This window comes from Natator depressus, chromosome 1 (genome assembly GCF_965152275.1).
Source record: "Natator depressus isolate rNatDep1 chromosome 1, rNatDep2.hap1, whole genome shotgun sequence".
Taxonomy (NCBI): Eukaryota; Metazoa; Chordata; order Testudines; family Cheloniidae; genus Natator; species Natator depressus.
In genome coordinates this window covers 24,318,855-24,335,612 of record NC_134234.1, presented here as the reverse complement: position 1 = coordinate 24,335,612, position 16,758 = coordinate 24,318,855, and the positions used below count along the sequence as shown (strand labels likewise).

The window sequence follows — 16,758 nt, the reverse complement described above, 5'->3', positions numbered from 1 at the left end:
GGTTTTATTAAATCGGTGCAATACCCAAGTGTAAATGGCCTTAATTTGGTATAAGAGTGAATTATTTTGAGCTTAATTTGATTCCTTACTGCCTGAAACTAAATTCATATAAACACTAGACCAAAATGCAAGTGTCCATGAGAAGGCTTTGCACTGATTTAACTCAACTGGTTTCTAAACCTGTCTAGTCAACTCAGTGCCATTTGTCTTGCGAAGACAAGGCCTTACTTGCAAAATGTCTCATGAGGATGAAGGGAGGCAGAGGTGAAAGTAAGCCAGTACGGTCTGGTACGGCGTACTGGCAAGAGCTGGTACGCTGTGCCGGACCGGACCGGCTTCCTCAGGCTGGCGCTTTAAAGGGCTCAGGGCTCCCTGCAGCGGCCGGAGCCCTGGGCCCTTTAAATCGCTGCCCGAGCCCTGCTGATGGAGCCCCGGGGTAGTGGTGGCAGGGCTCCGGTGGTGATTTAAAGGGCCCACAGCTCCGCTGGGGTAGCAGCAGCTGGAGCCCTGGGCCCTTTAAATCTCCCCGGGGCTCCCAGCTGCCTCTGCAGCTGGGAGCTCTGGGGGTGATTTAAAGGCCCCATGGCTCCCAGCCAGAGCCCCAGGGCCTTTAAATCTTGATTTAAAGGCCCTGCCTCTTCCGGTTGAGGCCACGCCTCTTTCAGTTGAGGCCACGCCCCCGCTCAGGACTCTGGCATACTGGTAAGTCCTTTAAGTCACTTTCACCCCGAAGGGAGGATACAATGACGTAGAGAGTGATTGCTATCAGGCCCCCCACTACACCCCAGCCGTGCATTCTGAGCCCATAGAACACCCAAGAAGAGGAGCAGAAAAGGGGGTAACAGTGCTGTCCTTCCATGGCCCCTGAGAGACAAAGCAAGATCCCTGACATCTCTGTTCCCATAGATGGAGGCAACAATACGGTCCACAGAACATAGCATACCTGGTCGTGCTGAAGATGTGGTGCCTCACTGAGGTGTATATTACTACAGAGTAACTACATTCAATTTCATGTAATACAACTGTGAAAATGGCTGATAAATTTTTATAATTACACATAAAAAGCCAAAATACACAGCATGACTATAGGTGGCCTGCTCAAAAGCTCTCAGGTTGGCCTAACTCTCTGAAATCAGTTGAAGTAGGCCAGTGCTAAATGCTTTTGCAATTCGTGCTCCAAATGTCTGCTTGTACTGGCCTTTTTTAGAAGATGTCCCCATGGGCTCAAAATAAGATGCTCTACGTTACTAAGATAAGATAACACTGAAAAATGTCTCACGTGCCCTCCTAGCAATGTCATCTAAACAATTAGTCCGTTGCCATTCTGTACACATACGCCTCTGAAAAGTTATGGAAAGACTGAAATTAGATAAAATTAGCAAGAAGAAACTGCAGTTATACAAATCTGACTCTGTATATTTCCATTTGCCACTTTTTCTTTTACAACAGGTTGTGATCTCATCCCAGTACAGTACCTCAGATGGGGCGATCCTGAACCAATAGCAGCGGTTGTTTTTTCCTGTCTGGGTCTACTGGCCACCCTGTTTGTTACCGCTGTATTCATCATGTACCGCGATACCCCAGTTGTCAAGTCATCCAGCCGAGAACTCTGCTACATTATTCTCGCTGGCATCTGCTTGGGTTACTTGTGTACTTTCTGTCTCATTGCAAAGCCCCAACGGATTTATTGTTACCTTCAAAGAATTGGCATCGGTCTGTCCCCAGCTATGAGTTACTCTGCCCTAGTAACTAAAACCAATCGCATTGCAAGAATTCTAGCTGGCAGCAAGAAGAAAATCTGTACAAAGAAACCTAGGTTCATGAGTGCCTGTGCCCAGTTGGTTATTGCATTTATATTAATATGTATACAGTTAGGCATAATTGTTGCCCTTTTCATAATGGAGCCACCAGATATAATGCATGATTATCCAAGTATCCGAGAGGTCTACTTGATTTGTAACACCACCAACTTGGGTGTCGTAACTCCCCTTGGATACAATGGATTATTAATTTTAAGTTGCACCTTTTATGCATTTAAGACCAGAAATGTCCCAGCTAATTTCAATGAAGCAAAGTATATCGCCTTTACAATGTATACCACCTGTATCATTTGGCTGGCCTTTGTGCCCATATATTTTGGTAGCAACTACAAGATAATCACCATGTGTTTTTCTGTAAGCCTGAGTGCCACTGTAGCCCTCGGCTGCATGTTTGTGCCAAAGGTGTACATCATCCTCGCTAAGCCAGAAAGGAATGTACGCAGCGCGTTCACCACGTCGACCGTGGTCCGCATGCATGTAGGGGATGGAAAGTCATCTTCAGCTGCAAGCCGCTCAAGTAGCCTGGTCAACCTATGGAAAAGAAGGGGATCGTCTGGTGAAACTCTAAGGTAAATTTTGCGAATATGGGAGTGTTTGGAGCAATTATGGTCTTCTGAGTGTGGAATAATACTAGTGGAAGGAGAAATAGGAGCCAATTTAATTTACTTCACCTCTGCACTGGGATGTATTTCACCTAGGATGGGCAGATATGGGCTCCTGTGTTATCTCAGTTTCATGGTAGGTCTGTTTCAGGCAAAAGGCCGCCTATGGGTGAAGACCATTTAGAGTAGCAAACCAAATATAAGCAAGCATAATTACTAGGTTGAAAGCATCAGCTGAGTCAACTGCATATGTGTTAAAGAGAGGGAAATAAGATCGTAACCCCCCCCCGCCCAAGAAATATAAATGATTGCCTTTTCCTGAACGTGTTCATTCGAAATCTCTTTCACTCTGGTGAAAGTCATAGCCACTAACATACTATATTTATATCTAGTCACAACCGTAAGACAACAGAATTACTGCTAAAGCTACATAATCAGAGGTGAAGCTATCAATATAAATTGGGTCATTAATGGCAACTCTTGAGCCTCCAGGGATTTATTTCATGTGACTATTCTACCTCTTCTCTACCATTCTCTTATTTTCCTTTCTCTTATACTCTCTTCCAATCTTTACTCTTTTGCCCTCAACTACCTTCTCTCCTTTTTCCTGAGATCCTTCTCTTTTTCCATCCTCTCAATCTCCTCAATTCCTGCTGTCAACAGGTTACACTCTTGCAACCGTACTTTGTCCTGCCATTGACCAGGTAGTACTTCCCAATGAAGCATTTGCCCTTAATGGTCATCAAGAAAAGATGCATATTCAGGGCACAAGAATTTGTAGGTGAACAGCAGAAGCAGAAGCCCATCTTTAGGAGGAGATACAGTCTAGCCTGGAGATAGAATAGGGAAGGTTCGCTTACTTCTTTTGGTCCCTACCTCTTGTGGCATGGTTGCAATGGGGCTGATTTCAGCTGGCTAAATGCTGCTATGTGGGAAAAGACCTGGCTAGGTACAGGTGCAGAAAACATACCTTTTCATTACTTCGCTATGTTTGCATTGCATTGAAATTCAGAGGGACAAATTCCATTCCACATTGAAATAAATGGGAGCCAGGGCATGCATTTTAGGGCTTATGAATAGGATGCCTTCACATATGCAGCGCCAATGGCTGTTGAAATCAGTGGGAGTTTGCTTCCATATGCTTCTTCATGCACAGGTAGTAATCAGGGTCAAGTGCATACTTGTACCGGTTGGAAGGAGATGCAGCCTTTGCCAGAGGCTTTTGTCACCTCAGTTATTACAGTGTACTCTGCGAGGTGACTGCTTAAGACCACTCTGAAATTTCCACTAATGCAGACGGTGCCTGTCAGTATAGGCTTAAAGAAAGAAATATGTTACACGGGCACACTCAGATCAACACTCGCTTCCAGTTCATTTCCAGGTGCAATTTAAGATGTGAGTTTTAAATGAGTTGAAACATGGGTACTTCAGATAGAGGTTCTCTCCATGCAATACCTGGGCAGTTGAGATCATCCGAAGTGCTCAAGCTAACAGCTCCATGGTTTGTCTGTAAGGGGTTGGAAGCAAATGTTCTCCATGAAAGAGCCTCAGCTGTGGAATATTCTTCCTGCTTTGGATCATTAGAGTCCAAATGTGTTCAACTTCAGGTCAGGCTGCAAGGCCTATTTGCTCGCCCAGGATTTTTCTAAGTAGCAGGGAGTGGCAGTTGGTTTGGTTTGGTGGAAGCTCTTAGTTTTAGGGGAGACCCAGGTGGAAAAGTTAGTTGGACACTGACCTGAAATTACTGTTGTGTTTTTAACAGTCGATACACATGTGCCCTGAGCATTGAGTTCTAAAAAAAAAAAAAAACAAAACAATAAACCAGTAATTTGTTCTTCTTTATTGTTACTATTTTGCTGGTAGTGAGCTTGGCTCTATACAGCACTCAGAATGCAATGTACATATATACAAGAAGCATATGCCCTATTGACCTATCTGTTTGGTAGGGTAGAAATTAACAGCAAGTTCATTTAATCTGAATTCTAGGGGGAAATAGTTCCTTTATTTGTGAGGAGCATGGATAAATGACTCCTAAAATGTATGAAAACAGACCCTCAGGTGATCCCAACTAGAATAGCTCCATTGAGCTCAACAGAGCTATGCCAATTTACAGCAACTGAGAATCTGACCATGAATTAAAAAGGTCCATTAATCCATCAAAAACTTTCTGTGGGTCAGGCCTTTTTTATACTTTTTGGGTTTGCATTTTAAATAGTAACATTAAATTCATAGGGTAAATTTAAGATTCCACTCCTGAGTCTTCCGAGATCTGATGTCATCTCCAAGGTGGAACAGAAAAGCTTTCTCAACTTTAATTCTGCCCACTATACTATATGAATACCATTTTATTTAATGGTCAAACACTTCTCAATAATAATATGGTGTATAAAGTAACATATTTCAGAGAATAAACCAGTACTATGCTCAACTATTTATTTGGAACCTATTCAAGTCAACACTAAAGTACTTGCAATCAAAGAAAATATGCACCAGAACTATACAACATATTTAAATAGCATAGAGGGGTTTTATTTAAATAGGGAGTGAGTCATTGTTGAGTTTTTAAGGAAACATGCTATTTAAGTCACCAGTGCATGGAAGGGCCCCTATCATTAACATTTTGCTTCTTGACACTAATTTATACCACAATGTAGCGTTCCATCAAATTATTGTCAAACAGATAATGCCATGGCTCCATTCAAAGCTTTCACGTCAGCTGCAAAATGACAGATAAAGAGACTGCTCTTGCCTAAATAAAGTAGTACATCTGTTAGAATCCTAAATGACTTTTTGCATAAGGTGCTGTTCAATTCAAAAACTCAGAAATACTATGGCTATATGCTGAAATGAGCATTCCAATGCTGAAATATGTAGAGAGTGCGCCTTACAAAAATATTCATTACCCAATTAAATGAAATTCACGTTGTGAATTTAATGCAAGCTCTTCTGATTTTGCAAAATCCACCCAAATACATTCTCTCCTCAATTAAAAGAAAAGATCATGTATCAAATCAATGCACAACATTAATTGAAGCAAATCCACAAAGTATTATGTACTACACATCATAGCCAGAATCAAAGACGCACAGCCTACTTACCTTTCATCTCATCTTATTTCTGCATTTCCAGAGTGCTTAGTCACCATAGTATCTAGGGGTCGAGAGATGGGCAAATTGGTTGGGAAAAAAATGAATACCCTATTCACTCGCAAAGCCTCTGCGATTTTTAGCACAAAATATCAACCAAACATTTTTTTTAAGATTCTAAAATATTTGGGTGAAGTGTCTCATCCTCATTTTTCATGGACTTCCATGCCCAAGCCTGGATGAAACCACATAATTTTCCACAAAATCTGCTCTTGTAGCATTCCTAGCTGGGACCAGAAGCAAAAGGTTTGGAATACATCTACTATTGCACAGAGATTGGAAGTGATGTTCCAATGGTTCTATCTAACTTCTTAGGTCTGAAAGTTTATTCAGCAGTACATTTGTGTCTGTATTGGCCTATCCCTTAAAATGTGCATTCCCAAAAGCACACAGGCACGTTTCCTTATGCCCAGCTTATGCTCACAAATACCAGGATAGGTGTGCATCCATCCAAGACCTCCTCCTTAGCTCAGGCCTGGGCCATCACTTTCTCATTCATTTTCCTTTTGAAGGGTGATTTTTTAGCTCTTGCTGTCCCCAGAGCTGGGGAGGTCTCAAATGCTCCTTCCCAGTTGCCCCCACTTAGTCCCCCCACACCCAGATCCACTTTTTAAAAAAATGGTGGGAGGTAAGGGTAATCATCTTATGATTTCTGCAACCTTTTCAGGCAGCTGCTGCTGTCCTAACTGGCCACACCCTCTGTGATGATGTAGGAGCCCACTTGGGTGGAAATGCCATCAGCAGTCACACAAGAGACAGGGTCAATTGGGAGCATCAAATGTACACAAAAGTGACAAGCAAATCAAGATTGGCCACTTACTCTTGGTGACACTGATTGTTATGGAAAGTGAGGGTCCATTTTAAAAAAAGTGTGAGCCATACTGTAAAGCCAGTTGTAGAGATAGTTACATAGCAGGAGTATGTACATAGAATGATACATAGTAGTCACTCAACAGTAGCTGACTAAGTAGATGGTCAACTGACCATGTGTTTCAATTCTTCAGCACTTGAAACTCTTCACCCATCCAGATCTGAACAGCAAGATAGAGCCTGTGAACAGAGAAGGACTCCAATTAATTTCTGCTTCCACAGAAAACTTGCAGAGTCCATTAGTATTAAACTTTAATAACAAAGTGTGGTAGTGATATCTGGTATTACTAAAACTTCATTAGCACATTGCTTAGATTTGTAGATTCATGCATACGAAGTCCCAAAGGGACCATTGTGATCGTCTAGTCTGATCTCGTGTACAATGCAGGTGATAGCACTTCCCCAAATTAATCCCTCTTTGAACTGGAGCATATCATTAGAAAAAACATCTGATCTTGATTTTAAAATTGCCAGTGATAGAGAATCAACCATAGCCCTGAGAAAGTTGTTCTAATGGTTAATTATTTTCCCTGTTAACAATGTGCACCTTATTTCCAGTCTGAATTTGTCTAGCTTCATCTTCCAGGCACTTGATCTTATCATACCGTTGCCTGGGGTTAATGTTAGGGTAACAGGACTACAGTTACTCTGGTCATCCCATTTACCACTTGTAAGTATTGGCACAACATTAGTTTCTTCCCATCGTCTGGAACTTCCCCAGTGTTCCAAGACTTCTTGAAAATAAACATTACTGGTTGAGAGAGCTCTCAGCCAGCTCTTTCACAGCTCTTGGATGCAAGTTACCCAGACTTTCTAATTTTTAAAATGTCTAGTTTTATTAGCTGCTGTTTAACATCCCTTCTGAGTTCCTGGTGGAATGAAAAGTTCATTATGCAGTATTTCTTAAAGGATTAAAATTAAACTGCCGTTCTCAAAGAAATTAATAAAGTATATTTTGTGATGTTTTATCCTGATCTTTTATTATATTTGTTCACTATTTGTGAATTCACAAAATTCAGTAATTCACTATGGGACTCCCAATAATTGGTGTGAATTAGCGAGATTCTACTGATGCAAATTAATTGTGCAATATTTTGAGAGTATTATTCATGAGTGTGATTAGTTGTTGTTTGTATTTCACTCTGGAGATTTACAGCATTACAACTAGAGACTCTTTAAATGTGTTTGTCTTTGCTGCAGTACCCTCAGCAAAACCAGTGCATCACAATGAAGAAATCAGTCCTCTTTTCCACATCTGCTGAGACAAAGCAACTCTTTTAAGAGACTCCACTGTCATATAAGAGTGAATTGTTGCTATTATTTGTTATTTAGAAGACTCTGGAGAGTGCCCTGAGTTTCCAGCCATTGGGAAACCAGCCCATTCAAGTCAAGTATTTGTCATTGAATCCTGGCATTATACCAACCTGCTGTAGGATAGAGTCTACTATAAGCAATATTTTAGCCATTCATATAGTCCAGGTAGCAGATTTTGAGTGGTTGGAGGACAAGTCCATGAACCAGTAGACAGACTCTGAGACATGGACTTCAAGCTGTTGGGTCAGGTGCTGTCAGTATGCATATTCACCAGCAATGCAATGCCAGTGATGAGCCTGAGAGAGATTCAAATTCTATGTACCTTACTGAGATGAAAATCCTAAGGGAAGTAAAAGGATTTTTACCTGATATGGAACTGTTCAGTCGAGGAAAGAAGACAAGGCCATGCTGTGAAGAACACAAGCCAGAATGATGCAGCAGGAGAAGATAGCTGATCCTTGCTGAAAACTGGGCCTTGTTGTTTGATGGCAGGCACTTGTTTTCCATATCCCCACTAAGTAAGAAGTTTGTCGTTAGAGTCGGCTACACCTTATTCTGTCAGAACACAGGGCATTTATTAGTACCAATACCAATTTGCAAAGACACAGTTCCTGTTTTGATTAATCAGAGGTGTAGACAAGTTCTTGAACACGTGTATAATTCTTTCTCCAGACCCAATTACTTGAGGCATTTTTTTGTCTACCGGTGTTTTACGTCAGCGCATAGTCTTTAAGAATCAAGATCACATCCATTACAACCAAAAGGCTGAGCAAATCTTAGAGGTCTGTTGGACTGAAGAGACTGATGAGTTAATAGGTACATCAGATGGCAAGACAAATAGATAAATACAGAGAAGATCTTAGAAGAGCACTTCTTACGCATAGAAATAACAGGCTTTGGAATTTTATAGATTAGTTGTTTACAGTTCTTACAAATTGTTGTAGTTCTGCTCAGACTGGTGTTCTGGCCCAAACAGAGAGATACTAAGAAGGTGTCATTTCACTATGTTAAGATCAGTGAGAAGGATGGCTCCAGAGCTGCTTGTAATGACCTCTCCCTATTTTGGATCACCATTTATACTGACTACGCACACCAAAAGGGTTGTATGCTGTACGCATTTAGAAGCAGAACAGGCTTGAAAGGTGACTGTATATATTAGGTGAACATTGCAAAATGCTGAAAAGAAATGTGATTATTCATATTCAAACAAGGGCTTTCTGACTTTTAGAATGTGGATAATGAGTAAATGTAAAGGAAAATTCTAGTGTGGTATATAAAATTATAAAATGATATACTAGTGACTATAAATAATTAAGAATAATAGTAAATCACTTTCAAAAACACTTGTCTTCAAACATTTTTAAAAGTCAGTCACAATTAAATGTTCTGTATGTCTCTGCCACTTACTATGCTTCCCTGAAAAATTAAGAATGTACAATATCTATAGCATTGTAATTGCCACTGGTTTGAGTAGTGATTTTACTGCCCACTGACACAGTATGCTGTGATTGGCACACAAAGTACAACCTTTAACAGACATACATTTGTGCTCATGAGAAGCAGTTTCTCTGTTAGGAGGTATGTGCAGTTTCTAGTGGTTAGATTTATCTTCAACTCCCTGTCAGTCACAGGACTGATGGCTCCATGAAACTCAGGCTGCATTTTCACCATGTATGGTGTTTGCCTCCATAACTACTGGAACATCTGTGAGATGCGAATGGCATCTCTAATTAGTTGCATTCTGACATAGAGAATTTTAGCCGTCTTTCATAGCCTGCCTTTTCTTCTACTAATGATCAGAGGTCAGAAGCAGAAAGCCTTTCTGTAGGATCTGTCCTTGTGACTTAGGAGAAACCAGCCCTTAAGAGGTGACATACAAACAAACCCATCCCTTGACCCAGAAATGACTTGATGGTCCAGAGACAATACTCTTAGAGTAACTGTAACTGTTGAAGAGAAGTGAAGAACTATAATGGATCACAACCCCACATTTTAGCAGAGGCAAAGTATGACTTCACTGCCACTGTCAATGTAGTAAATATAATGGAAGTTGCTCAATAAATTTACTGCTTGAAAATGGAGAGGAGGATGCAAGAGATGCTAAGGATAATTTTTAGTGGAAGAGAAGTTTAAATTGTGCAAATGCTAATTGCACATATGTGATTGCAGAAGTTGCCTTTTGAACTACAGCATTCCCAAAAAGACTAGGGCCTAGACCCATACGTAGCGTAAACTTGTTTAGCTCAATGAACTTTAATAGAGCTGTCAGTTTACACAGCTGAGAGAACAATTTTGACAGAAGAAGGAAAAGAGTATGACTCTTCAAAGAAAACAGTCATCTTTTTGACTGGTTTGATTGCACTTACTAATTGCTCATTTTCCAAACAGATAATTTGGAGCTGTCCTAAATTCGTATACCACAAAAATTGAGATCTGGAAGTTGTTGAATGGTTTGAATCATTCAGTTCTGCATAGATAATTTACTCCAGTGTCTTTCTGGGCAAGTGTGATAATGTGATTAATTAAACTTCAAGGATTGTAAAATAATTGAGGAACATTTTAGGAAACTCTCTGAAGGATATTAGGTCTGAATTATTTTGATGAATTACTGCTAAAGCACTCCATCTGTATAATGTATTGATCTTCTTGAATGCTCTGCTTACAATGAATTTCCATTTGTGTGCAATGCTAGAGTTGTTGTTTGGGGATTTTTTCTCAACTTAAAATTTAATTAAAACATTGTTGATAGATTGATATAAATTGTTTGGCTACATACACTGAGTTCACTTTCTGGAATTATTTTTTGTCATTAAGATGGTATCCCCATAACTTTGCATTGAGCATCATAGCTGAGTTGTACAAATTAAATTATATACAAATTTCCTGCCAACTTTGAAACAGTGTATGTGCTAGCAGGTAAAAGAAAGTCTCTTCCTTATATCTTCAGGAAGGAAAAGAGGAAACAAAGAAGGTGGGCCCCTGCAGTATTACTCTTTAAAAAAAAATTGGATACTACTTTGCCTCATAACAGTGTCCTCTGTTTATCTAATTTTCCATCATTGCACTAACCCACAAATTCTACTGAGCTGCAAGTAATCCTATGAGGATGGCACTTGTGCATGAATGCTGGCCATAGATGCAAGTTGACAGCAATAGGTAGCTGTTGCCTGATGTACCTGAACTTCTCCAAACTAGTTTAGCACAATCTCTGGTTATTGGTATTAAAATGGCTACCCTTTAAAATCAGGCTTTACATCCATAAAACTTCTTCCCTCTTCCTACAGTTTTAGTTTGGGTACAGTTATATTTCTTTTATCGTCTGGTGATATGGTCCATATGGTATGTTGCCAACTGTTGAGGTTGGTTTACAGCACAAATAAGTTGACCAAAAGAATACATTGCTTTGCAGTGGTTTTTCTCCTGCTTGAGAAATTATTGCAATCTTATTTCTCCAAAATCCAAATCATGCAGTTGCAGAATCCTGAAACCAGATTAGGAAGGCTGAAAATTGAGTAAAGAAGTAGCAGATTAATAGTATGTATAGAAAATAATTAAAAAAGAAAGAAAGCTGACTTGCTAGAAACATAGGATAGAGTTAAAACAGTGTTAATCAGAGAAGATCTTCCTTGCAGAGTAATTTACTGAATGCTGATCAACTGTTTTTGGTGATTTTTCCATCTGTAAATATTTTGGGATTCCAAACCACAAGACTCAAGTAGCTTGAAAATTTCCAGCGTGTTGTAATGTTTAACGCAAAGCCCCAGGATAAAGCATTGTGCACTGTTCATTTTTCCTTATTTATTACTAAAAGTAATGAGGTCTTAGTAATGAGACCCTCCACACACTGCATATATTGTTATATTTTTATGGGGAAGTGAGGTGAGAATACTGGCTTTGTGCATGGACTAGAGGGTATAAAATAACAGGGTTCTACTATTACAGGGATTCTGTGGGTAGGATTTCTGAAGATCTATCTTTTCAATAGCACCCCTAGAGGAAGAAGATAAATTGGAGCACTATTCAGTCTGCACTGACAGTCTGTTCTTTCCATCTACCTGTGGAATCCTCAGAGCCTTTGTAGATCTCTACATCAAGAAACGTCATTTTAATTCACCAGTTGCAATTACATATGGTTGCTTAATTATAATTGACTATAAAGAAAAAGATTACACCCTACATGGAAAAAAATAAATTATAAACTTGGCTTTAAAGTAATTCTGTTTGTCAAAATTGTGCCACTAAGCAATTGTGCTTGTATTCTGTTAAAAAAACTCAACCCTGAAGTGTTCAACAGTATATAACTTATTTTAGGCATTGCAGAACTATTATAATATAAGGGAGTGAGACCATTTTAAGCCAGTCACTTCACGATGGTACAGTACGGAGACATGCCATCAGGGTATGCAAATTATTGCACTACTGAATTTCCAGAACTCTAGTGTGTTTTGTAGCTCAGTGTAGCAGATCAAGTGAATATATTAAACATTCTCCAGAGTTCTATCTTTACCAGTTTAAAACTATTCAGAACTCTCCATGCACGCAATGTTTGTTTCTTTTATCTAGAGTGAAGGGCAGAGCTTATCCTGTTGCTGTGAAATGTAGAATCTTCATCATTTCCGAGTGTCAGGGCCAGATAGTATTGAAAAATATTATGTGTGTATGAGCTGACACTGTTAAAATGTATCACTGTCTGGGAAGGTGGAAGGCTTGGTTTTACCCAAGTTTCTAGGTAAATTCCAAGCACAAATAGATTAAAAAGCACCATTAAAAGCAACTCTGGCAACAAAATGACAGCATTTCATCAATGCCTAATTATGGACTTTAAATCCATGGATTAGTAACATTATAGACTACTTTGGCTCTTTCTTACATGACACTGGGAGTTTAGGGATTTAAACATAACATGCTTATAGTTTGATAAGAAATATACTCCATATGCAGAGAAAACCGGAATGAGGAAATCATTAATCCTGAAAATGTACGGAGAACAAACTGAGAGTCAGGTTCAGCAAAAGCACCTAAATAGTAATTTTGTTTCATTGAAGTCAGTGGGACTTAAGTATGTGTATAAATGCTTTGCTGAATGAGCACCTGAAGGACACAAGCAGTCTTTTCAGGCCATATTAGCTCTGATTCTAAAGGCCAAATTTTGCCTTCTTTTCATATGGATACCAGAAAACCTGAAGCACATTGCCAGTGATTACCCATAGCCCTGGCTAACCTGAAAAATCCTGGAGAATCTGCTCTGCAACAAGAGTCATGGAGGGGCATGAAGGAGCTTGGCCAGTGAGCCAGGGAGCGATCGACATATTCACATGCTTCCCCAACATAGTCCCGACTCCTGTGCACAGCAAAAATGTAGTCATAATCCTAGAAGGAAACAAATTCATGAGAGGAGCTTTCTCCAAACTGTTTACAACCAGATTGTAATTGTACCAACTGAGCTCAGAGGTTACATCATTTCCCCCATAACTAGAATGCCCTACTGCCACATGCTAAGAATATTTAAGCATTTGTCTAGACTAGAGTTTATGGCCCTGTTTAAACATGAGTTAGCTGATTGCCAGTCAGCTCAAATTCACCAACACGACTGTCAATCTCAGCCTAGACACTTCGCAAACATTTGGACACAAAGGTATGTGATTTACCCTAGTGTGGAGTTAGAGTCTAGTTCAGAGGCTTATTCAAAATGTTCAGATCTTGGGAGTCTGCAAAACGTACGTGGAACTGTCATGAGAACCAGTGATCTTGCTGCATTTTAGTATCTTACACTTCACCCTATCATGAAATGAAGAGGTGGGTGAAATTTTATTTTTAAACTTCAAATACAGATTTATCAAGCATTCCAGGAGTTTCAGAAAGCCTTGGTTTGGGTTCCGTTCTAGGAGTGGTCTACTGCAAGGCCGTTTGTGAAAAAAGGCATATTTTTAACCATTTTGCCCATTCCTAGAAATAATGGTCAGATTTGACTCCATTTTTTCCATTTTTCCTATTGAAATGGCACGTTTTCCATCCCTCCAGGCTTCAGTTTTATGAGGACATTACTGCTGCCTTGAGAAGGAAAAATGTTGTTGATCAGAGAGGCTGTGTTTCTCTATGATTAATCAGAGCCAAGCACACTGTTGGCATTCAATAAATAATAACAATAAAATACCTGCATGGTAGTGGAGGAGCCATTTACAATGCAAGTGGAGAGAGATTTATATCAGTTCTCTAATCTCCTACCCCAGCAAATTATCCTTGCTTTGTGGTGCATGAACAATGGGCTAAATTTTGCAGTCCCATTTAATCCTTATTCAGGCAATGGAATTCAGAGACTGATGATGAGAAGGATTTTGAGACGGGGAAACACTCTGACATGATCAGAGATTGGTTCTACTCTTTTTAGAGAGCATAAGAAAAAAACTAATGAATATTACAGAAAAGTAGATCAAGATCTTCTATTTACCCTTTCTCATAATACACAATAAAGAGAGAGCCAATGAAATGTAGAGGTAGCAAATTCAAAAGTGACAAAAGGAGATAGTGTTTTACATAATCCTCAGTTAACCCGTTTAACTCATTGCATCAAGATATTAATAAAGCCAAGAGCTTAGCAAAATTCACAGATGTATTAGATATTTGTAGGGAGACCAAGAATATCCTAAGTCATTATATTAATCTTTTTTTAATTTTGGAAGGGATAGAAACCTTCATGCTTGATGGCATAATTCAACCTCTAATTACTGGGGGCCAGGAGGAAACTTTTCCTGCAGGCAGGTTACCCGATAACTGCCTACTGCAAAGTTTCTTGCACCTTCCTCTTAGTAATTGGTACTTCTATTCTGTTCTGTTCTATATAGGTTTTTACACTGTGCTCATAACCATAGTATCTGAGTGCCTTCCAGTAGTGCATTCAGCAATGTGACTACATGTCTGGCACGTGTTGTTCTCTCCTTCTCTCCCCAAAAGGTGAAACGTGTGCTAAGGAGAGTCTTATGGTAGGGTATTATTATTAGTAGTAGTAGTATTTATAAATATGCCTGTTGCTATGTGTTTATATTAGACAAAGCAAGGCCAGAAAATGTGTCCTGCACTTGGCCATTCTCAGTGCCAGAACTACATAGACCTCTGGTCTGATCCATGATGGCAATTCCTAGATTCCTCTTGGCTTCCCAATGGCTCAATTATTGCTAGTCTTCAATGGGAGTTTTATCTGAGAGAGGACTGCAGAATTAGGCCATTGTTTTCTTACACCTGAACATCCTACTTAGTGTTTTCTATCTACTATCATGATGTAGCACACACATCAACAGCTCATACTATATTGTCATCTTTTCTTTCAGCCTGCAAGCAAACTCTTCTCTCCATAATACTCTGCTGATCACCCATATAAAGTACAGATCACCTCTAAATTCCCTCTCTAGGGTCAATGGGAATTTTGTAAATGGAGCGAGTGCAGAAATGATCTGCACAATGGATTACTTTTGAAATTTCCTACTATTGATAGAATTGTATGGTGCATATCATTGTGTATAAAACACTCCTACCTCTGGATGCAGCTCACCCTTGTGCAGAAAACCTATATGCCCCATTTATGCCCACAAAATATAGCTTAAGTGGGACATGGCCCTTGTACTGGCCCTCTGCACAGGAGCAAATCTCTCCTACCCTTTTTGCTGAAGAGAGTCATCGTGATGTTCTATAGTTCAGGTGCTTGCATAAAAAAGAAGAAATCATCTTGTACACAAGTAGTTAAGTTGAACTTGGCTTGGCCTCACTCCATATGATTGTATTTAAAGTGCAAAATAATTTTTGCATAGAACTCGTTAATGGTAACTGAAAAAATATATTTGAAGGGGTTTTTGTTTTGTGCTTTGCTTTCAGATTTAATAATTTTTTTAAAAACCTTTGCATTTAACAACTAGGAAGAAAAACAAAATCTTTTTATAGTATTTCCAAATAAAGACAACATTGGGGCAAAATCAGGCCCCACATTCCCTGCCCTCCATTGGCACAGAAAACCCTATATCCTACAGAAGCTCCATGCAAGCAAGCATGCAGGCTCTACAGAGGCCATGCAGAGAGACTCGCAGCCTTTATGTGCTCTTTGATGCTTTTCCTCCACTGTAACATGAAGAGGACTTTAGGGAGTAGGTTAGGGAGAGATCTGTTCAGGGGGTTCATAATGACATGAATACACTGGCAAAAATTAGTGTTGCATAAGCAACCATGGAGCAGATCCCTTCTTTCAGGTCTTTGAAGCAACCCTTGATCATATCAAGTCTCCTTTCACAGGTGTCATTGGGTCTCAAAAAGACTATAATCATTGGGATCCCCCAGCAGACTTTCCAAGATCCAGCATCCTGATTATCACATTTATAATGGGACCTGGGGGACAGAAAATTATCCTGTTTTCTTTATCTGGGCTACAAGTGTCCCAGCCTAGGTTTCTCACTATGACATCACTAATCAGAGTTACTTATCTCTTTTCTTCTGGTGGCTACTTTTCACCATTCAGCTCATAGTCAGTAGTTCGACCTCTAACCTCCCTGGGTTGCTCTTTTTCTTCTCTATATAATCATCTATGATACCTTCTGCTTTGCTTCCTTCTGCCTTGTGGAGAGCAGAGTATCTATTTTGGATACCCAGGTTAAATGTGTCTGTATTTCTCTCCTGCTTTTCCTATCCTCTTTCCTCCATGATGTCACATTCCTCCTCCTCTTATTTGCTCCTCTCTCTTCTGTGTGGTTCAAACTTTCTTTCTTTCTTTCTTTCTTTCTTTCTTTCCTTCTTTCTTGTTGTTCTCTTTGAGTTAAGGTTCCTGTGCAGCTGGAAGTACCTGTGTGATCCAATTTGACTCCCTTTTATATCTTTCAGTGATTTCATCTGCTGTTCAAGCCCCTCCACTTTTTCCTCCACTGTAGGAATCAACTTGCAATTCAGATGTATGTATCCTGCATGGTCTTCATTCATAATTGGGAGCACTGCACATACAGCACAATGGGTTACTTTGGAGTCTTTGGT

General features: G+C 39.7%; 1 protein-coding gene across 3 annotated transcripts in view; it reads left to right on the top strand.

Annotated features, from left to right (window-relative positions):
- Positions 1–16,758, top strand: part of GRM5 (glutamate metabotropic receptor 5) — a 327,032-nt gene that overhangs the window by 291,136 nt on the left and 19,138 nt on the right. For all 3 annotated transcript variants that reach the window (XM_074956402.1, XM_074956392.1, XM_074956409.1), the window contains exon 8: positions 1,450–2,389. In XM_074956402.1, the coding sequence (XP_074812503.1) occupies positions 1,450–2,389 (940 nt within the window). The remainder of the gene's footprint in view (positions 1–1,449; positions 2,390–16,758) is intronic.